Source organism: Folsomia candida, unplaced genomic scaffold (assembly GCF_002217175.1).
Source record: "Folsomia candida strain VU population unplaced genomic scaffold, ASM221717v1 Fcan01_Sc001, whole genome shotgun sequence".
NCBI classification, from domain to species: domain Eukaryota; kingdom Metazoa; phylum Arthropoda; class Collembola; order Entomobryomorpha; family Isotomidae; genus Folsomia; species Folsomia candida.
The window spans coordinates 15670401-15691232 of record NW_019091193.1 but is presented as its reverse complement, the minus strand read 5'-3'; the positions used below and the strand labels follow the sequence as shown (position 1 = coordinate 15691232).

Here is a 20832-nt window from a genome sequence, read left to right as displayed (position 1 = left end):
TTTTTTCGAAAATCATCATTAATTAATATTATTTTTGTACCGTCGACTTTAATAATTAATCAAATCAGTCATGCAATCAATTTTGGTATACATAATTAAGTATATACACTTGTGTACAACATATTGTTTATCTAATTATATAAATGTTATCAAGTCTGTGAATCTGTAAATAACTTTGTATATACAGTTGTACACTGCGCCAAATATTAACGCCAATTTTGTACCATGCTACAAATCTCCTCCACATTGTTATCAAGCACTATGCATTTTGTATTGTTTTTCCAGTTTATTTTTTTAGACAAAGGTTCAATTTTATCTGTTAAACGACTCTTTATTTGTATCTTTACTTTTTTACATAGTTATTTTGAGAACCATTTATTTATTTTATTGCTGATGATGACAATGACAATGTGATCATTATTATATGTATACTAAATATGCATTTGTATGTTCACCTTCTTTTCAGTGTATAATTAATCCATTTTTCTGATTTTATTAAGTACTGCATTGCCGCATGTTGTGTTCTTCTTCATTTACCTGTTTCTACACATACATAATTTATAACTCAATATGTTCGTATGTATTATTTAGTTGGACGTTTCGTAATTTTAGAACGATATTTTTAATTATGAGCTCATTTTAGTAATAGATAGAAATTAGAATAACATTTTTGTACTTTAATAAAAACTTCATTTTAATCAATTAGACATTGTGTCAGTTTTATAATTTTGGAATAAAAACATGTTAACAAATCTTTGTGTATAGTTGAAAATTTATTTAAGCATGCTCAGATTACAAATTTTCAAACTCACGACCGAGATACAATTGAATGATGTTCATATTTATGTAAATCATGACCTGTTACTCATTGGCCAAATTAATTCAGTTGAGATTATGCAAAATTTTATTTTCACCGAAGCAAATCATCGCCAAGGATGCCTTTTACTGCTTCAGGTGGTTTTACTGGAACAATGCTATCTAATTTAGATTTTTCAATTTCGTATGTTCTTTTGCGAGAGGTGAACTGATCTTTCCATTCTGCATTGGTGAGATGGGGTTTATTGAACTTTGACTCAGAATACTCGTAATTTTCAGGGGCTTCTGTCATCCCAGGTTTCAGAAAATATCCTTCTGGATAATCTGCGAAATCATCTTCGACTTCAGTAGAATTTGGTGGTGTTGCGGTTGCCCCTGAACCTGAATTCCCCCATGGATCCGATTTTGGTTTGGAATTTTTGGGCTTGGGTTTATGCCTTCTGCGTGGTTTATTCGCAATTCTCTTGGAACGATGATGGGTGAGACCAGTGTCGTCTGACAATGTGTCTGAAATTAGATTAGGCTTGTTTTTAATAAACCCGTTTCTAGCACAATTTGGTAATCCAAAAAGATTGGAAAGGTCGAAAGAATACCTGAGGCATCGGGGAGAAGCACCAACCAAATACACAAGATCAGTAAATACTTTATGATGATCATTTGCAGATACTATTTTTGTCTTTTTAAATTAGCGTTTTAAAAAATATTTCTTTTCGAATCAGTTCAAACGAGTTTGTAGTTCTTGAAATCACTTGCTGTACTTGTAAAAATACTTTTGGTCATAGTATTTCTAAGAACAATGGATAGTTTAATTGAATGTCAGCTTTTGTTTGCAGTATTATTGTCTGAATAGCTTTTTCGAAGATATTTAAAGGACATTTAATTGCTGCTGTATATTATTGTTCAACATTTCTGTCTTTTTATTGCTACAATGTCGTCAAGTAGTTTTTGTTTGCTTCTTATACTCTAAGAAGCCAAATGGGGCGAATAAATCTACGTACTTTGGTCTTTCCACCACTTTTACCTCTTGAGAAGCATTGCGAATTTAAGTATGACGGCAATCTTCTGGCGATAGCCCGACCTAATCTCCCTTATTTAGACAAACCCAGAGGGGTGTCCGACCTTTGACAAATTTTCATGACCTTCTGGCATTTGTATAGAATCATATAGGGTACATACATACATATGTAGTCAAGGCCCAAAAGTACATTGTAGGTTCCGTTCAGGATAAGGGTTTTGCACTTGGTGGGTTGCTTGGGATTAATTTGATGCTACTCTATTAACATTAATTAATCCCCAAATATAAATTTGGGTGGTTGCGTTCAGGTCAATTGATTAAGTAACAAATATGTTGGGAGAGTATTAGGCTGGCCAAAGATGATCGTCAGAAGATTGTCGGCATAAATGGAGCTTCCACCTTGAGGTATTACTCCATATGGCACTTGTACGCGTATCCTATTGTTGCTACTGTCCCATGTCATGATCCTCAAATTCAAGTTTCTCCTATGAATTTCTTTTTTAAGTGTCCATGCAACACCGTTAACACTAACGCGAACTTGTATCAGTCCTTTGTCATGTAACAATTTGGACTTGAATTGGAGTCCGTCTGAAGAAATTTCATACCCTTCAACTGTGTCCTTCGTTTTCCAGTCTTGGGTTTTCCTTGTTATTTATTAAATTAACACATTAATCTATATCCTTCTAGCTTAGACAATATTTATATTTGAGGTTAAAATACGTGTGAATGTACCCATAGTCAAAATCGTCATCTTCGATGGTTATCGAGTGAGTAACGTTAGGTGTAATTGATGCCAGGTATGTCGCTGGATTTAGAAGCGTCGTATTAGCACTTATGTTGTTGATCCTTGTGGTTAAGTTATGAATTGCGGAATGAAGTACTGCATACGAGAAATCATCTTCTTCATCCTCTTCACTCGAATCTTCATCGTCTTCATTTGGAGATGCAATGCTTAAAAACACGGAAAAAAATAGAGAAACACTCAGTAAAGTTAAGTAGAATCTTTGATTTTTAAAATAAATGCTCATTTTTAACTTTTGCGATGTGTATTATGTATACTTTGGGTTACTACGTTGGACGTTGATTGCGACTAGACGTTAGTGTCGAAAACTGACGACGACTTTAGCGAATAATAAATATTTACAAGCAAGAAAGTTGTTTTTCTTCACTTCGATTTATGTATGGTTGACCAACCACTTTTTTTTGTGAAATGTGACATAAAATTCTTTGACATACGGCATTACTGTTTGACATTTCTTTCCTAAATATTTATACTGAAGTATACACACTTATACGCTTGCTCACACAATTGAAGGGAAATGAATAATTAATTGTATGAAGTTGTGTACTCAATTTTTTTTCACTAATTTCAAATACATTTATTTGCAGGCTCTTACAATTATGTAGCTAGTTCCAATTCAGCGGATGCATTAATGCAACGATTTCATAACAATCGTAAAATAAATACATGGATTCACGATAAACATGTCTGAGTGACACGTAAATCAAAGTATTTTTAGTCAATTTTTCTTATTTTCAAAATAAAAATGTAATTCATCTGATTTATAATATCAATTGTCTACTACATCATGACTTCAATATTGCTGGTGTCACTGGTCTTGAATAATGAACATTTGTCTTAATGAAATCTTGGAATTTAAGCTGGCCAAGCTCTGCCAATTCTTGTTGCCGATCGTATTCAGCAGATTCGCATATTGAGAAGAATTTGCCAAAAATTATTTTCCAGCTGGATCTTCGGTCTTCAATTTGCAGCCTTTCATAAGACAGTTCATATTTTCAATATTAGTAACATATTTCGTTTACACATGCCTAAATATTTTAGATTTTCTACCCACTTGATTATGTTGAACAGTTTCAGCATAAAACAAACAGAGGTAATCTGTAATAATTTGCGCAAACTTATAGAATGTTATTGCATAATCCTGGATAATTTGCAACATCCCTTTGATACGCCTTACTAAGAGGATTAATTGAACAAATGCAACGATTGCCATAATTCCAGCTAGGACGAGATTGAAATGTGTGGCCTTAGTTAGGCAACCATCGGAGAATAATGTGTTGCTTGCTTCAGAATTTAGACAATCACTCTAAAGTTGTAAATGCAAAATTGTCTGTAATTACTGTCTAAGTTTTTAACATAGAAAATGAGTATGTACATTTAGATAGTATGTGTGTACTTACATCTGCACAACAAGACCTTGGGTATACTCCTGAATATGTAATCCATTCTTGACTTGAGTGTATTCCACAACAGGCTAACTATAATTTTAGCAAAAAGATTGTCTACTACATAACTAAACTTTAATATAATTCGGATAATACTGGTTCTACATATTTACAAAATTATGTAATTTATCCAGGACACGCCTCGAGTCCTTGTACGTATGATAACTTTGCATTTTGTGAGTCAGATAGTGTTCCATTAATTTTGAAACGTTCATCAAGTGTTGAAGAGACGATGCGAGAAATCCAACAGGAAAAATAAGAGTAAATGGAATCCTCAAAAAGTACTGAAATGATACGACAAATAATGAATGGGAATTGCTTTGTCCCATCAAAGAATCGACTTACGGGTCGGACATGATTCAATTTTGATAGAGCGACTAATCCGTAGATTCCAACCACGGAGGAGTGCATGATCGCCCCAAGAAAGAAAATAAACTTCAGTGCATTCTGGAAGAAATGTTCTCTCAGAAAGTCAAATACTGCAGCGTTTATGGCCAGTACCAAAATAAAAACTACTAAAATCATTCCTGAAACCTGTCGACAATATTTTTCATAATTTCATTTACTCTGATGAACAATGTATATCAAATTAATTTGGTGTAAAAAATTGTACCACAAGGAGCCTCAGAATGCTCTTTAAGCATGTCACACAAACATCCAAATTTCGCGAATCATTCAATGATTCTCTGATTTCATTCAGCCCAATGTCAAATGCATCCCGTCGTGGAAGATAGTTCAAACCTTGTCGTTCACACAAATTTCTGTCCACCGCAAGAATATCTTCCATCGACATAGCGTCCCTGTCATTGGTCGTTCTGTTATTATTGTCATGTTCAGCCCTTGCACCCGATTTTAATACTGATTTTAACTGAAATAGTGGTTTTTGATCCAAATATGGCTCAAATGCATTTCCTACTCGTTTTTCCACGTGCAAGTTTTCTTGTTGTGGAAATTTCAAGATTGATGATTCACAGAATGCTGTGTGCATGTTTTCTTTGTTGTCAAGAGGTATGGGTGCATATGGTCTCTTGTCCGACATGTGGACGACATGTGAATCCGTATTGTATTTTGGAAGTTTCTGCTTGTACTTCTTGGAGTTCAGCTCGAGATGGTTTGAAGATATGACGTTGGGGTCACGAAATAAATGCTTCGAAAACTTTCGTGCAGCGAACTCTACTTGAGGCCGTGTGAGTACTTCCAGTGCTGATTTCTGTGCCTCGAATTTATTCTGCTCATTTGTTTGACCGTGAGGAGAAAATTCTGAGAACTTTTGAATTGAAGCAAATAGAATAATGCATGTATTTCTCATACTTTGTGCTGAAATTAGGATGCTTACTTTATTCCTTCGTTTAGATGCTATACTTTTTGTTAAAATGAACTGAAGTTCCCTCCCATAATTTTGGCTTTTGTAAGGCTTCATGATAATCCTTATTGTTTTGTTATTTAAATTAATAGATTGAAAAACAAATGGGCAATACATTACATGTAATCATGCCAAGTTGCTAATTCACTAATGATATGATTGGAATCTTAACGATAGTCCTAACCCAACCATGTCAAGATTATTTGACACTTTATCAATCTATAAGGTTACGACAAATGGCCGAGTTACAAAATAAATTTTCATTTTTAGAAAACTAAAAATTGTTGAAAATGTCATTGGTTACAGTTGGAAATGTAATTTTCAGTCAAAGTGCTTATGGAACCGTCATGTCCGTCCGTCTGTCCGTTCGATCATTTTACGATAACTTTCGTTAAACTCGTCCTAGCGACTTTAAATTTGGTATGTGTAGTATGTGGCAAATGAGGAGTTAAATTTGAAGATGGGCGAAATCGATTAAGTGGTTGACCGGTGGTGGTCATCTGGGTGGGTGGAGTATTTCAAAATCTGAAAATTGGCATTGAGATTGCTAATGGTGTCTAATTGAAGAATATGAATTTAAATTGGGAAAATTTTCGACTGGAGGGACCCGATACCATACCGATTGTTGAAAATTATCCAATCGAGCTGAAATTAGTGCAGAGATTGCTAATGGTCCCTGATGAAAAAATATGAATTAAAACATTTTTATGTGGAGGGACCTTTAAGGGGTGACCCATATCGATTTTTAAAAATTGTATTAAAAAGATGAAATTCGCTCCAGACACTCGTAGAAGACTGAAATTTGGCATGACCCTGCGGGGGTAGACCAGATTGAAAAATATGAAGTAAATATTAAGATTTTTTCCACAGAGATTTAACAAGGTGACCCACATTGCTTTTTATATTGGTAGAATAAAAATGAAATTCTGTATCATAGGTAAGGGCACATCAGACTAAAGAATATGAAAATGAATATTTTTGTGGGCCCAGCCCAGAAAAGTCTCAGAAGTCTGAGTCTCAGAAGACTGAGACCCGTATTGGTTTTAAAATTGGTCAATGAGCTGAAATTTTGCATGCTGGATTATGGGAACATTTTTGCCGATTACGAATAGTAGTTGGTGCAGGTCGTCTGACTAAAATTTAGAAGCTGACACTGACCCTGACTCGGGCTAAATAAAGGCTGCACGCTGCAGATTTCAAATTTAATTCTCGAAATAGTAGCCTCGAGATTTTTTGCTTAAAAAATCAAGCTAAAAATTACGATGATTTCATCTTTAAGAATCAAGTCTCTATGTCTGCCCTTTCAAAAGTTATTAAAGGTCAAAGTCGTTGGTACACAGGCCCAGGGGACGTGTACCAACGATTAAAAAAATAATTATTTTATTTGTAACTCCACCATTTGTCGCAACCGTTAAAAGAGCCAAGAGTTACCTAGATACTAAATGTCAAGCAATCGTGCAACCATGTTATCTAGTGACAAGGGGAAAACATAAATCGAGCATTATTTGGCATCGCAACTCATTTATCCAAAAATTTGCGACAAATTGTGTGTAATAAAATCATGGGTTGGTAATTTTGTATAAATATATAGATTACATAGATTTCGAACTCTACATTACCAATTTATTTAGTTTATTACCCCGTGACCGTATAAAGAGGTAGAACACATCGAACTTGAAAGATGCATATCGTGAATCGCGAATGTGATAAAATAAATTGTCCAATATCTGCTAGGAGCACGTTTCTACGTCAAGTCCATCGAAAACAAAATATCCGAGTCCAACTAACAACTCGTCAACAATAATGAATCCGTTGTTTGATGTCACTGATGCCTCAACATGAATCTGTCGTACACATTAAATAAATAAGAATTATTAACATTTTGTTCTGTAGACTCTGGCGTAAGGATGAAAATTTAATCATCTATTTCTACCTCGTCAACCGCCCCAAAAAAGAGTACTCTTGTACAGTAAGCATCCCCATATTGTGATAAATCCATCGTGACCATTTCGTTGGACAGTAAATTCCTTCCTACAACACTCAACTTTGACGAAATTGGGGCTGCGATAAAATATTTCATTAGCACGGAAACCTGGGTCATTCTATTTAAATATTTTTTAGATATGTCCGTAAGAGAAATTTCTCCTCGAGATGACGATCGTAAGAGTCGAATTGGAGAACCTTGCAATTTTGGGTAACGCAACAACGGATATTTCGAAAAGCACTCGAATCCTTTTGCTTCAAAGTCTTGAGGCTGATTTTTAAGGCTTACGATAATCCCTTTATGATTGCTACTGCTTTGTGATGACAATCGCTCTCTGCTACTCGCACCTTTGTCCGCGTAGTACGTGATCAACAGTATCCACAAGTATACAAACAGCACGATGGCCAGAACTAGGTGAAAGTGAAAGTCTGGTGAACTTTTCTTCTGAGCTTGTGATGAATTTTTAGGCCAGTAACGCCAGCGATCAGTATTTTTACTGTCCTTAAATTTTTCCTTGTCCAATCGCCTAAATTTGCCCATTATAGCAAACGTATAATCAATTACTACATTGGAATGAAATTCACAATTTGGAGCCAAACTATTGAACTCGACGAGTGGTTTTAAAAATTCACACTTTGCAGTCTCAAAGAAAAGCCTCCTCGACTCATACCTGGCGTCGCACAACGATTCGGTTTACCTTCTGTCGTCACCAACAAACTGATGGAAGAACATGAAAACATTAAGTATTTATTTCGCAGTTGGTGGTGGTGAGAGTGAAATGTAGGGCACCCTGTATTGAGCCAATAATACCACCTTTTGTAAGTGAGGCAAGTCGATAAGTGCCGACAGAGTGATTTAACTCGAAAGAAAGCTGCGTGATGAATTGCAGGTCTGCCTGCCTGGCAATTACGAGCTCATACACTGTATTGCACGGTGAAAGGAAATCTCACATTTGTAGGTGGTTTGACGCATATTTCACCTGAAGGATTGTTTTGCTTGCTGTTGTACTCTCAGTCAGAGGAGAAAGGACGGTCGACGTTGGTAAATCCAACGCATATACAAGTGTGTAAGTACCATATGTATTCCATTACAGTGGTTAGCAGATAGTGCTACCACAATTTTTCCTTCCTTCAAGTTCTGTATGGTCCAAAGTTTTGCATACAATGTAAGCTTTACATGTATTCACACGTGCAACCGCATGAAATTGCTGGACTGCAGCAAAAATAAAGTATGTAATTGATTTGCATTACGACTAATTCAGGAATGTGGTGTATAGTTGTTGTTTTATTCATTAAATTCATTGAGAAAAATATTATTAAGTCATATTCATAGCACTTGAAACTGTAAAAAGTATTCCCGCAACGTACTAATGTGACACAATTGTAATTTAAAGTGGGAGTTATTTTGGAATCATAGGAATCTATATAGAAAATTATTAGACAAACTTGCAGGTTATAACTGACTGAGAATGAGCCATGCCATGACTGCATTTCGTGTTGATATGCAAAAAAATTCAATGCAGAGGATTTCTAGCGTGTGGGGAACTAACCTGCTTGCATCATGGAATAACTGCTACATGATGACCTTCACCTTCACATGTTTTACTGAACATAGATAATAATAGCTCGTACCATAGTGCCAAACATCATTATTCATAAGAAAATCATGTTGGTGTTTAGATTACTTAATTTAAAAAGATTGCTATTTGGTGTCATTGACTGTGATAGATTTTTGTACGTTGGAATTGCAGTGCTTCCTGCAAGATAACAATAACACATATTTAATACTTGCAAGTAACAGTGGAATAATATCCTGTCAGAGCCTAGTCAGTAAGCAAATAAGGCAGTCAATATTATCCATATTTATTAGTTACCACCAACATGTCTTCAATTACACGGTCTTCGGAAATATCGGAAAGCGAGAGTAACTTAAGCAGTTCAGTGCCAAACAAGATGGACCGAGCCGCGTCCTTTCACGGCTGCATTGCTGGTTTCTTGTCCAGCATTCAAATTGAACCCCTTTGCTTGCTGTTTGCAATGGGTGACAGCATTCTTATAATGGTAGTGCAAACCTATTACATTGACCGAATTTGCCTCATTACCAAAGGATACGATCCATTCGTGTGCCAAAATTTAACACACTATCCAGTCGAAGGTATGTCATTGTGCATATTTACTTGATGAATAAACAAATTGCATGCATGTTGCATTTATATGTTCAGAAAAAGACGTGGAAAAAGACGTATCCGAACTGTCAATGTATCAAACCTTAATACAGAGTGGATTTCCGCTGATCATGGCATTGTTTTTGGTTGGGCCACTAACAGACAAATACGGATACAAACCTTTAATGCTTTACTCACTTTGTGGATATATCTTATACATCGTTACAATTATTTCTTGTTATTTCATACCCATGTTGCCACCCACGTATTTGCTGCTGGCGTCTATCCCAATTGCTCTATCTGGGGGCGTTGTTACGCTAAATATTAGTATTTACGGATATATGGCGAGCCAAACTAATATTGAAAACAGGAGCTATCGACTCGCTATCATCACAGCCACTTGGGATATTGGAACTGTCTTTGGATATGTTTTTGGCTCCGCTGTATAAAAAAGCATGAATCTTATTTCAAGTATGTATGCAAATACATAGGAATTATTTACCTAGTTCGTTGAATCTTTCAGATTTTCCAACGAGGGGGTTTCCTCGCTATCTTTTTGTTCATTTTTGTGTTTTACACTCTCTCCGCTTTATACGCGTTGATTTGTGTCAAAGAAATGAAGCCGGAAGAATTACTTGGAAGCAGCAGCACTTCTGGTCGTGCGACAAGATCGCCAGTATCCTCATGGGTCGCATGCATTTTTGGTCCAATCAAGGAAATATTGCAAATTACATTCAAGTCGCGTCCTGGTCATAAAAGAAAATCAATCCTTTTAATAGCGGCGGCCACCAGCCTAACATTTATGGCATTTTCATCCAAAATGAATCAATACCTATTTGTGAGAAACAAATTTGGCTGGGATGCAGATAAATATTCGCAATTCGCAGCAATCAATACCTGTTTAAGTGGACTAGGTATGGTATTTTATTAGGCCTTAAGTTAAGTCTCGTCCTCGTTCTTATTGAAATTATACTTAAAATGTAAAATTCTATATTTCAGGAGGATTGATTCTTATTTCGCTCTTCATGAAACTGTTACAATTTCGAGATGTCAATATTTTGCTTATCAACGGAATAAGCAACTTATCAGCATATTCGATATTTGCAAGTGCACAAAATGAGTGGCAAATGTTTCTAGGTACTTACTGTAATCACAGATTGTATCCTAAGTCATTTTATTATGCATAAATACTCAAGTGTTTTGCGGCGTGACTCAAGAAATGTCGTGTCGGTAAGATTAATGCTTCATTACTTAATTAAACAAGGATCTGGAGTCCAGATGTTTGGAACAACAACCACTTCAATTTTCAAGTCCATGCTATCAAAATGTGCTCATAAAGATGAGTATGGAAAAGTTTTGAGTTTCGTGATATGCACTGAGTTGAGCTTGCCCTTTATTTCTGGACCGATGTACAATTTTATATATGTTCAAACGGTGGCATCTCTTCCTGGGACAATCTTCTGGGTGGCAGCCGGATTTACTGCGATCGTGATTAGTTTGTGTGGGTAAGTTGTGGTCCTCATAGGTTTGCCCGGAAATGATGAAGTCTACAACTAATTAGAGTGAACTTAATAAAATGTAATTTTTTGAACATGTTATTGCAGTGTCCTTCATATCTTAAGTACAAATACTGAGGAATACACCTTTGTAATTGATGATGACGAGAGTATACGATGAGCGATGGAATAAGGTGCACATAAAAATTCAAAAACATCTGCCAGTAAAGAAGATTACTTATTCTGATTCTGTGCATGTCTGACTTTACTTATGGCTGTAGTATGTCTCAATAATATGTATGTTTAAGTCTTCGACCAGTTGATATTCAGCATTCATCCTCTGCTTTCAACTTTCAAGCTGGAACACGAAACCTTTCAAAATGAAGTTAAATTTGTTAATTTTATACGTTTTATACATAAGTGTGCAATTCAAAACGTGCAGTTGTAAACCTACAAGTTCACCAAGTAAGACAAAAATTCATAAGAAGATTCATATTTGTAGGAAACATTTAGTTGTTTATGCAATACCTATTTATTGATAACTTAGAAATTCAAGATTCTACCGCAACCACTGAGCTCACTCCGGAAGGGAAAACTCAACCACCATGGTTAAGGTTTCTAAAAAATAAAAAGACGACTTTGGCACCAGGCACAGATTCTGGGCCATCGTCCGCTCCAGCCAAAAAAGGATGGAAGGAAGGCAACAAGGGCGTCAACTCGGAAAGGGCAGTCGATGAAGCGTCAAACAATGGATTCCCAGAGCCAGCACCTCAACTCAGCGAGATGGATCAGTTGGCCAATTGGTTGGGAATTTATCTACAACCATCCAGGAACATTTTGGCGCAAGATAGGCAACAAAACCCCTATAGCTTGTACGATGAAATGTATTTGGACTGGATGAAAAGAGACTTGGGAAGCGCACCAGGTGAACTTTCTGGCAGCAATAATTATGGCTCTGGGGACGTTGCCGTCAATCCTCTTCAGAATCCATGGCTTGCAGCGCCACAGCCACCTTTAGAAGTCGTCGCCGCTGCACCACCACAGCAGCCTCTTACCTACGGCTACCCCGCAGTTTCCTGGCCCTATGGAATTGGTTACAGCCCTTTCTTCCCATCCCTGGCTGGACTCAAATTGCAAAAGGTCATGGCTCAGGCCCAAGTTGATGCTGCACTTGCTGCCCTCAACATTACAACAACACCGAAACCACTGAAACTCAAACTGAAAATTACAGTGCCAGGGAATACGGACATGACGCAATTAGGTCAGATGACGGCAGGATTTGCAAGCTCTCTCCCAGTTGGGAGCACTTATGAAGTGGTCTAGGTATTTGGAGACTTGTAAAAATTCGAAAACTCCTAAAACAACTGTAAAAATATTTATGTAGGGAACGTCCATAAATTATTTCAGGCAAAAATGCTGATTTTTTAAACCCACGCGTTACACCCCCTTTTAACACGTGGCTCAAATCGGTCTGTCATGTAAAACTTTTACCCTCCCACCCCCCGCAGCCGTGACATAATTTATGACATCCTCGTATTTGGAAGAATTGCATTTTTAATAAAAACAATGTGTACCTATTTGAAACAATTATATGTACTCTATTCGTTGAAGTTTTATTATTCACGTATGCACATTTAACATGGAGAGCATAATATTTAATATTAAGGTTCTTCTGAAATAGTTGTAATTTTTGAACCAACTACGGAAGGTGGTCTCGATACGGATTCACGTCTGAATATCATCGTTGTCCTTCTCGTATTTTGTGGATGTTGTAAGCTCAGAGTTGGTTTTGCCGGTGGGAAATTGATTGTTGAATTAGTTGGAAAATTGTCCAACGTGCGAAGTTCTTTGATAAATCCACCAACGACCCAAAGTGCAAAGGGCTTAAATATTAGTGTTGGCAAGAACCCCAAGACAATTGTGGGTGTTTTCATCATTGAAACAAAAGCAATTGTCATCAAACCGAACAAGCCAAACGTGGCACAGGCCGATCCACGCCATAGTAAACACCTTCCTAAACTGATCTGCATTTATTTGCGTGCATAGAAAATTTATGTTACAAACCATCTTCTTATGGACTAATAAATCCCTTCATAATAGTGTTTAGTTTTGTATAATGACAAACTTACTTTTTGGGTAGCAGAGATCAAAATTATTGCAAATATAATATCCGTCAAAGCTACAATAATTGTCAGGATGGAAAAAGTAATGTATCCCACTGCTAATAGAAAATTAAGCACATAATAAAATTATTTATTGACCACAGCACTACAAATATAGTGGTTGTATTTGTTTGTTAGTATTTGTATTTTCCAAAGTAAGTTTGCATGATAATTACCCAAATCTCTGTCATGGCCTTCTGCAGACTCTAATCTGGAATAGAACGAAACTGTGCTTGCAATACCACTGACCAATACAATTATGGAGAACACCTTAAACCCAAAATTAAATTAAGTCGGTTAGAATAAAATATCATTGCCTCAAGAAATAAAAATGAAAATGTTTGAAATATATTTCTCTCACAATTTGAATTTCTCCAACAAACTTGGATGATATTCGGTATTGAAAATATTCGCCGGTGTTTGTCATGTGTAATAAGTAATGTGTATGTTAGAACAATGCGTATGTTACATTTGCAAGAAAAAATTCTACCAGAATTTTAAGGTTACAAACGAGCCAGCCATTCGTTCTTTATGTAACTGTTTGAGTAAGTATATTTGTAAATATAGAATGCGCTGTTTTACGACAATTTAGCCTGCATGTACATACATATTTACAAATGTACTTAGCATGCATTTTGCAACATATTATCTTATGTAATAGCGAAACTGCCAGTGTCACCGCAATTTCTGCTTAGCCAACTTTATAATAAACCACGAACATGTTCACACTGTCAGATAAAATTGCTCATTCAGCGTACCAATTTGTTTCTTGAACAACAGAAATGTTTGCTCAGAAACCTGCAATGTAAATAAATATGTGTATAAATTTGTTTGTGCTCTTGTCACATGTATTTAATTTCCAATAAGCCTAATGTGTTTAACAGACATATGAATTGACTGTTGTGCCGTTGATGATTCTAATCATATCCAGTAGTCGTTAAATTTATTCTTACACTAAATACACAGATGAGTAATTCGTAAACGAATAATTTTTTCAATGCATGATATAAATTGCTTTATTCAAATGATTATTTTGGATCATTTTAAGTCAATACACAAAATGTAATCGGAATAATTGGCGAATGAATTATTTTCCGATAATGTGCTTTGCAACTACCTTGAAGCCAGCCCAGGTTTCTTCAGCCGTGGGAAGAATCAGGGTCGGAGGAAGAATAAACCCATAGATCCCCTTATCTCGAAGCTCCGCAGTGTACACGTATTTAAACAAGCCTGTGCCGTATGCCCAATCTTGACTGGTTCCATCCGTTGGATCTTAATCGAAAATTTGTTGAAAATCATTCATTTTTACGAGTACGGTACAACTATGTGCTCACAAATAGTGGTTGAGGAGCTTCCGGTAGTATACTCAGTTCCGTAAACGGCCGATATGTTTCCAGCAACATAATTTGCTACCATTTGCTACAATACACAAAAGTCGATAAATCAGCCAATTATGCTTTCAAACTTGAAATTGTACCAATTCTTCGTAATCTGCTGGAGGAGCTGGTGTGTAACCCCAAGGAAGCATAAAGTACTGCAAAAGATGCATTATTAATTTGAGTAATAAATAAATAGATTCCATGAGTTTAATATTAAACCTGTCCGTAGCTGTGAACACTAATGTAACTCTGGAAGTTGACTCCACTTTGTTTTGATTGTTCAATGAAAACCCTCATGGCCTCCGTTTCTGGTTCGGAAAATGGCGTGTCCCCTTGCATCGAAAGAAATGCATTTAAAATCCTGGGTCTTTGGAAATTCAAGCTTTATGAATGAGCAATACCTCTAAAGGTCTCCGAAGTACAGACGCCACTGCTGCATCCAGAGCATGAACTCCACTCGTAATCGTAATTTCGATTGGCATCCACACCGTAGCATGAGGCAGAATTTCGGGACCTTGTTTTTCTCCACATCCGATTTGTTGTGAAAGTGTACTCGTATCCATCTGGGTTTATGATTGGCAAAAAGTAAAAATCCACGTCATCCAGGAGAGCGTTGTCTTCAGGGTTGTTCACAATTTGGTTCATGATATAGCTGACCGTTGCCAATGAAATCCATTCGCGAGCATGGATAGCTAAGCATGCAGCCAATTTTAATTACCCATGATTATTGATACATTAATGAGCAAAAAGTTAAATAACTAAGAATACCTGAATCTATAAACATGGCAGGCTTATTCGCCGATGGATCTTTTGATAACCGAACACTAAAAATAAATTAAACTCCCCTTGTACTTGGCGTACATACGTATTAGTTTAGAAAATTAGATGCATACACTTTAATGTCGCGTCCCTCTGTGCTTTGTCCTATGGTATAAACATGAACGAAGGAGTGTGCTTCGGTCAAATTTTGAAACCACTCGTACATCTGCACAGAGTCATAATATTTTAATTGTGAATAGTTTAAACTTTTCCACGAGATTCTCTTGGCTGAAAATACGTAGTAGCATTATTACCGTGGCCAAGTTGTGATATTTTGTCCAACTAATAGGTTCTCGAACCCCTGTCATCTGATATCCGTCATATTGGCTCGCTATCAATCTGGCGTGAGGGAAATCAAGTGAGATTCGCATGTATGCTTATTTTTGCATTGCCACATTTTTACTTATATTGACACTTACTGTCCAACATCTTTGATTAATGGATAAAATTCAACATTATGAAGGGAGAGATACTGCGATATTTCTAAAATTTTGTCAGATGGAACCATAAAATCAGTGTCATCAGTCAAAGATGGTTCTTTCCAGAAATCGAGGCTTGGGTGGTCCCTCTGCAGGTTAATAAGAGACATTCCTTGCTCAAGTGTTCTGGCCTGAGCTCTTATCACTTGGTACCTGACAATGACAATTATAATATTTAATTACTGATTAACCAACTGAATAATTATTTATTATATATTCATACGCACCCGTCGAAGGACTGGTACCCTTGCGACGGAACCGTCTTTGCTGCACATGTTTGGATAAGGCAAAATGCCAAAACAGTTAAAATTAATTTGTACATATCTGCACAATTCTAAATTTTGTGATCTGAAATCCAACCGAAAAAAATGTCAACTAGTTAGGTTCTGCTGTATTACAAAAGTATTTATGCATGTACATTTCGCATTTCAAATGAAGTAATCAATACACAATAATTGATGAGATAAGAGATAAAAATGAAGGGTGACATTAACGTATGAAATATGTAAAGTGCATGTCATAGTGGGAAATTCCGGATTTTAATGTATTCTGAAAAATGTTAACTCTCGAATAATAAGCAATCGATATGTTTATTCGTAAAACCTAATTATTTAGAAATAAACAAGTTATGGACTATTAAGGTGTTTTTATTTTAAATCCTTCGTATTTATTTTTCAGGGTACCTTACGTTGCATTATTGTGTCAGGGAAGAGATTAAGAGAGATCATGGAGAAAGCAACGTTATAAATATTTATATGAAAACGCGATAGTTGACGAGTCATGAGGACATTTGTATGCATGCATAAGTAGTTACGTAGTTTGTGTGGGAATTAAATTCCTTTTCGGCTATACCGTGTGATTTTATCGTTGCGTGAGATCCCCCGATTACGGGATGCGTAATTATGCTGTTTAGGTTTTATTGACCATGTGACCCTCTTCACAATTTTAATCAACTACGTCCGGTATGAACAGATACATACATTATGATAACCTGTTATGTCATATTTTATGCACCAAGACAAATGCCAATCCTCGGCTATTCGTAGTACCCGTTTAAAAAATTATCTACAATGCAGACTTGGTACAGTCAGTCGTTTAGTCATTTAGTCAGTCATTTAGTCTCTTTCTTAATTTCGAGACCAAGTGAGGGTTACCTTTTAAACTCCCTTCGACACGCATTTTAAGACTATAAGTTACTCAAAATCGGTTTAGTAGTTCGTCTTCTATTTATCGCGTCACAGCGAGACAGGCAAAGGGTGTACATACATTCATAAGCCCTGGCTCGGGCTGAAAACTAATACTTTCATTCATAATGTGAAATGTAATGGTCAAGTGAGTGAATTAGTGATTATGTTGCCTATGGTACGATTCATAGTTTATACTATCAACATTGGGCATACGTAGATACACCAAAATGTTAATGGTAAATTAATTGCAAAAATGTATATTTCCTGTTATCCATAAATGTATTCGTTAATGCTAGAAAGAGGCATTGCGTTTATAGCGTTAGTGACTGAGCTTGAATGGAAACTGGAACGAGTAACGAGGACATCGCAATTAAACCATTCACGAAATAGCCCATCGCGTCAGTCTCATACAATCCTCTCTGTACATGATGATTTCCAGATATAAATACTTGCGTATATATGTTTCATAATATATTTTCATGTTTGTTTTCTTATGGCAAATGATCTAAAATTGGGGGAAGGCAAGAATGAGGATGTTGGTGTTTTATCAATGCAAAGTTTAACTCAGGTTATTTAACGTAGTAACTCAGCTTTCTCCATACTAGTCCTAAGCTTTACACAACGAATTGAAGAACATTGTGACGCCAAGCGGAGCCAGAAGTCGAGAATAATTCATGCAAAGTAATTGTTGGTGAATTGACCCTGAATTGAAGTTAATAATATGGTTCTACATTTACACTGGGTCATACAATGCACAGTAGACAAACAGTGCACGTTGAAACAAAATAATAGACAAACAAACAGTGTCATTGATTAAGTCAGGGCCACCAGTTTTAACGTGGAATTGTAAGTGATACTCGTATGCATAAGTTCCATGAAACAAATTATTAGTTATCGCACATGAGTGATTCTAACGGAAAACTTATTTGGAATCTTACAGCGGAATATTTTTTAAATCTTTCACCATTTCACCACGATAAACAGTTTAAGGATTAGCTGATGGCAGTTTCGTTGTTTATGTAGGTCTGCGCGTGGAGAATACGAAAGTTTGTTGTGACACCATTCAATCGATCGGTGACTGTTTGTATTGTATAGTTTATTAGGTTTGACGTGTTCGGCAGAACATGACAATATCCATTAAAGGTTTTGTAATTTTATTGATTTAAAAAATAAATAAACTGGAGCCTTGGATATCATATTGTATTGTATTCAAAATGAGTTAGCATTAAACCAACGTAAATATCCTATTAAATCCTACTTCCTGTCGTTAAAAATTGCCAAGTGATATTTTCTATGCTATTGTTGGATCGAAGGGAACAAGTTACGACAATGTTCTCGCTGCAATTTGCATATGTAATTTGCATATGTGGCGCATTGTCAGCAACGTCAACGCATTCTTTAACTAGACGCCAAAGTATTACTCTCTGGACTCGAAGCAACACAAATGGACTCCTTCAAAGCGCTCTCACTCGTCCTGCGGCAGGTAATATTAACAAATTATTGTATCGATAATGCTAAATTAAAGAACGTTTTAAGTATTCTGTGATGCCTATATATGTAAATATGTACTTAGCTGCTGGAATAAATGAAATTGGGGGAAATGGAAATAGAAACAAGAAATCCACGATTCCTGATGCGAGACCCCTTTTTGAAGAGAGACTATTTGTAAGCCCGACAGTAGAGTCTGTGATTGAGGATGTTTCTTCCAGAATTTCGGATCCAAGTCTTCGACAAATTTTCCGAAACTGCTTGCCTAGCACATTAGGTAAATCTTAAATCTTATAAAATTTACAATTATGCACAATTGAAAAAATGTCGATTTTTTAAATTTATCTGTAGATACGACGGTTTTATGGCACAGACCAAGAGGTGCTGATTATAACTTTCCGTACACCTACATAATCACTGGAGGTAAGAATTCCAGCAAATATTCCATATTGCATATAGTAAATAGGAAATTTCTTGAACTTTTATTGGTGTAGACATTGCTTCGATGTGGCTACGAGATTCGACGTACCAAATTCATCCTTATGTCCCTCTCGCCAAAGATGATGACCAACTTCGCGAACTGGTGCTTGGAGTAATTAACACGCAGGCGGAGATGATAAATATTTATCCATTTGGAAATGCTTATTTTCCTCTCGACCATTGGAATTCCAACATTTCTCTATCGCCACCCGATTTCGGAAAAGATGATCAAGTTTTTCCTTACTACAATAGGGAGAAAGTGTTTGAAGCGAAATATGAGCTGGACAGTTTGGCATCTTTTCTATATTTGACGAAGTACTATTTTGAGGAAACAGGAAACTCAGACTTCTTGGATAATCCAAATTGGGAAAACGCCACACGACTTGTTCTTAGCACCATGAAATTGATGCAGAGAGGAACGCTTGAAAATTACCGTGCTGATCCGTACAAATTCACACGCCCAACGAGAACACATACAGAAACACAGAATTTATACGGAATAGGAAACCCAGCAATGCGATGTGGGCTCATTCGATCTTTCTTTAGGCCGTCGGACGATTCTACTATTTTGCAATATCTAGTACCTTCCAATGCAATGGCGGTTGTAGGATTGTACGGTGTTTCCTACGTGCTTGACAGCACCGGTCGATTTCCTGAGCTATCAGAAGATCTGAAGGTTCTTGCGAACGAAGTGGATACAGCGATCAAGAAACAAGCCATTGTTCATCATCCGGAATTTGGACGCGTCTTCGCCTATGAGGTCGCTCAATGATCATTATGGACTTGAGTACAATAAATATTGCACAACTATAATTATAGAAACATTTTGCAATTATGCAGGTGGACTGCTATGGCTCGCATGTATTTATGGATGACGCAAACTTTCCATCACTGTTATCTCTTCCTAAATTTGGATATGTAGCCAAAGACGATCCGATCTATATCAACACAAGGAAATACATTTTATCGGCGGACTGGAATCCATATTACACAAAGGGAAAATACGCCGGTGTTGGATCTCCTCACACAGGATTGCAACAAACATGGTAAAATAAACTCTATCATTCATGATTTAAATGTTTTGCATGGATAATTCATAGTTGGCGAACATCTTTTTCAACAGGCACATGTCCTTGTGCATGCAGGGCATGACTAGCACAGATGAGTTCGAAATACATAAAATGCTATGGACTTTACGCAACACAACTGCTAATACGGGACTGATGTGAGTTTAATTTCGCAAGTAAGAATGCTTCATGGATGGATTTAAAAAATATAAAACAAAATTCCAGGCACGAGTCATTTTATTGTAATGACCCGGAGACATTCACGAGGAGATTTTTTGCTTGGGCCAACACGGTGTTTGGCGAATTTATAATTTATTTGGACCGGGAGTATCCTCATCTTTTACAAGGACATGGCCCCCGATATTCCAGAAATGGATAACAATTATCTGTAGGAAACAAAAAACCATATGCAGGGTTCGGAAAAACCCAGGGTTTTAATCAAAAATTATAAAACCCATGGGTTTTAATGGGTTTTACCATGTTAATTGGGTTTTATTTGGGTTTTAATGGGTTTTAATGGGTTTTATTGGGTTTAAATGGGTTTTATAGGGTTTTATTAGTTTTAAGTAATAACTTAACAAAAATAATTAGGAATTTGTATCTATTCGGAAATTATTTTGTTTTATAACACTTGAAATCTGTGATGCTAAAGGATGGAGTCAATTATTGAATTGTTCCGAATTTTC

The 20832-nt window shown here is 36.4% G+C and overlaps 5 protein-coding genes across 7 annotated transcripts; 2 read left to right on the top strand and 3 right to left on the bottom strand.

Annotated features, from left to right (window-relative positions):
- Window positions 1–289: 289 nt before the first annotated feature.
- Window positions 290–8459, bottom strand: LOC110858992. 3 transcript variants are annotated; one of them, XM_035849860.1, is made up of 11 exons: window positions 7375–8459; window positions 4692–7285; window positions 4424–4612; window positions 4192–4362; window positions 4034–4111; window positions 3811–3939; window positions 3688–3731; window positions 2564–3605; window positions 2231–2475; window positions 1410–1839; window positions 290–1323 (listed from the first exon to the last, which is right to left on the bottom strand). In XM_035849860.1, the coding sequence occupies exons 2-8, from the start codon at window positions 5556–5558 to the stop codon at window positions 3419–3421; spliced, it is 1665 nt and encodes a 554-aa protein (XP_035705753.1). In that variant the 5' UTR covers window positions 5559–7285; window positions 7375–8459; the 3' UTR covers window positions 290–1323; window positions 1410–1839; window positions 2231–2475; window positions 2564–3418. The 3 variants fall into 3 exon arrangements, with proteins under 3 accessions (XP_035705753.1, XP_035705747.1, XP_035705742.1); XM_035849854.1 differs by having other exon boundaries at window positions 1410–2475; window positions 2564–2782; window positions 2891–3605; XM_035849849.1 differs by having other exon boundaries at window positions 1410–2475.
- A 330-nt stretch (window positions 8460–8789) lies between these two features.
- LOC110843067 lies at window positions 8790–12675 on the top strand. The gene is made up of 7 exons (XM_022088984.2): window positions 8790–9579; window positions 9647–10032; window positions 10113–10503; window positions 10589–10726; window positions 10854–11094; window positions 11194–11550; window positions 11633–12675. The coding sequence occupies exons 1-6, from the start codon at window positions 9306–9308 to the stop codon at window positions 11264–11266; spliced, it is 1503 nt and encodes a 500-aa protein (XP_021944676.2). The 5' UTR covers window positions 8790–9305; the 3' UTR covers window positions 11267–11550; window positions 11633–12675.
- On the bottom strand, window positions 12673–14100 carry LOC110841741. Its single transcript, XM_022087438.2, has 4 exons — window positions 13609–14100; window positions 13424–13517; window positions 13215–13306; window positions 12673–13109 (listed from the first exon to the last, which is right to left on the bottom strand). Exons 1-4 carry the CDS (start codon window positions 13672–13674, stop codon window positions 12747–12749), a joined length of 615 nt encoding a protein of 204 aa, XP_021943130.1. The 5' UTR covers window positions 13675–14100; the 3' UTR covers window positions 12673–12746.
- Window positions 14101–14235: 135 nt separating this feature from the next.
- Window positions 14236–16355, bottom strand: LOC110857310 (carboxypeptidase B). Its single transcript, XM_022105927.2, has 10 exons — window positions 16152–16355; window positions 15865–16077; window positions 15700–15784; window positions 15520–15611; window positions 15395–15450; window positions 15028–15318; window positions 14846–14958; window positions 14725–14781; window positions 14582–14666; window positions 14236–14519 (listed from the first exon to the last, which is right to left on the bottom strand). Exons 1-10 carry the CDS (start codon window positions 16244–16246, stop codon window positions 14335–14337), a joined length of 1272 nt encoding a protein of 423 aa, XP_021961619.1. The 5' UTR covers window positions 16247–16355; the 3' UTR covers window positions 14236–14334.
- Window positions 16356–16994: 639 nt separating this feature from the next.
- Window positions 16995–20681, top strand: LOC110841816 (meiotically up-regulated gene 157 protein). The gene is made up of 8 exons (XM_035846642.1): window positions 16995–17957; window positions 18052–18594; window positions 18685–18876; window positions 18951–19022; window positions 19094–19839; window positions 19920–20125; window positions 20203–20304; window positions 20372–20681. Exons 2-8 carry the CDS (start codon window positions 18405–18407, stop codon window positions 20523–20525), a joined length of 1662 nt encoding a protein of 553 aa, XP_035702535.1. The 5' UTR covers window positions 16995–17957; window positions 18052–18404; the 3' UTR covers window positions 20526–20681.
- Window positions 20682–20832: the final 151 nt, after the last annotated feature.

Coding starts and splice junctions, on each gene's coding strand:
- LOC110858992 (XM_035849849.1), bottom strand. CDS start 5,558: ATGTATTGCCCATTTGTTTTTCAATCTATTAATTTAAATAACAAAACA. Junction 4,112..4,191: donor TGGATAAATTACATAATTTT/GTAAATATGTAG, acceptor CTAAAATTATAG/TTAGCCTGTTGTGGAATACA. Junction 3,606..3,687: donor AAACTGTTCAACATAATCAA/GTGGGTAGAAAA, acceptor GTCTTATGAAAG/GCTGCAAATTGAAGACCGAA.
- LOC110843067 (XM_022088984.2), top strand. CDS start 9,306: ATGTCTTCAATTACACGGTCTTCGGAAATATCGGAAAGCGAGAGTAAC. Junction 10,033..10,112: donor GATATGTTTTTGGCTCCGCT/GTATAAAAAAGC, acceptor TGAATCTTTCAG/ATTTTCCAACGAGGGGGTTT. Junction 11,095..11,193: donor ATCGTGATTAGTTTGTGTGG/GTAAGTTGTGGT, acceptor ATGTTATTGCAG/TGTCCTTCATATCTTAAGTA.
- LOC110841741 (XM_022087438.2), bottom strand. CDS start 13,674: ATGACAAACACCGGCGAATATTTTCAATACCGAATATCATCCAAGTTT. Junction 13,518..13,608: donor TTGTTGGAGAAATTCAAATT/GTGAGAGAAATA, acceptor TTTGGGTTTAAG/GTGTTCTCCATAATTGTATT. Junction 13,110..13,214: donor TGATCTCTGCTACCCAAAAA/GTAAGTTTGTCA, acceptor AAATAAATGCAG/ATCAGTTTAGGAAGGTGTTT.
- LOC110857310 (XM_022105927.2), bottom strand. CDS start 16,246: ATGTACAAATTAATTTTAACTGTTTTGGCATTTTGCCTTATCCAAACA. Junction 15,785..15,864: donor TTAATCAAAGATGTTGGACA/GTAAGTGTCAAT, acceptor CCCTCACGCCAG/ATTGATAGCGAGCCAATATG. Junction 15,451..15,519: donor GAGGGACGCGACATTAAAGT/GTATGCATCTAA, acceptor ATTTATTTTTAG/TGTTCGGTTATCAAAAGATC.
- LOC110841816 (XM_035846642.1), top strand. CDS start 18,405: ATGCTATTGTTGGATCGAAGGGAACAAGTTACGACAATGTTCTCGCTG. Junction 18,595..18,684: donor TCTCACTCGTCCTGCGGCAG/GTAATATTAACA, acceptor ATATGTACTTAG/CTGCTGGAATAAATGAAATT. Junction 18,877..18,950: donor CTGCTTGCCTAGCACATTAG/GTAAATCTTAAA, acceptor ATTTATCTGTAG/ATACGACGGTTTTATGGCAC.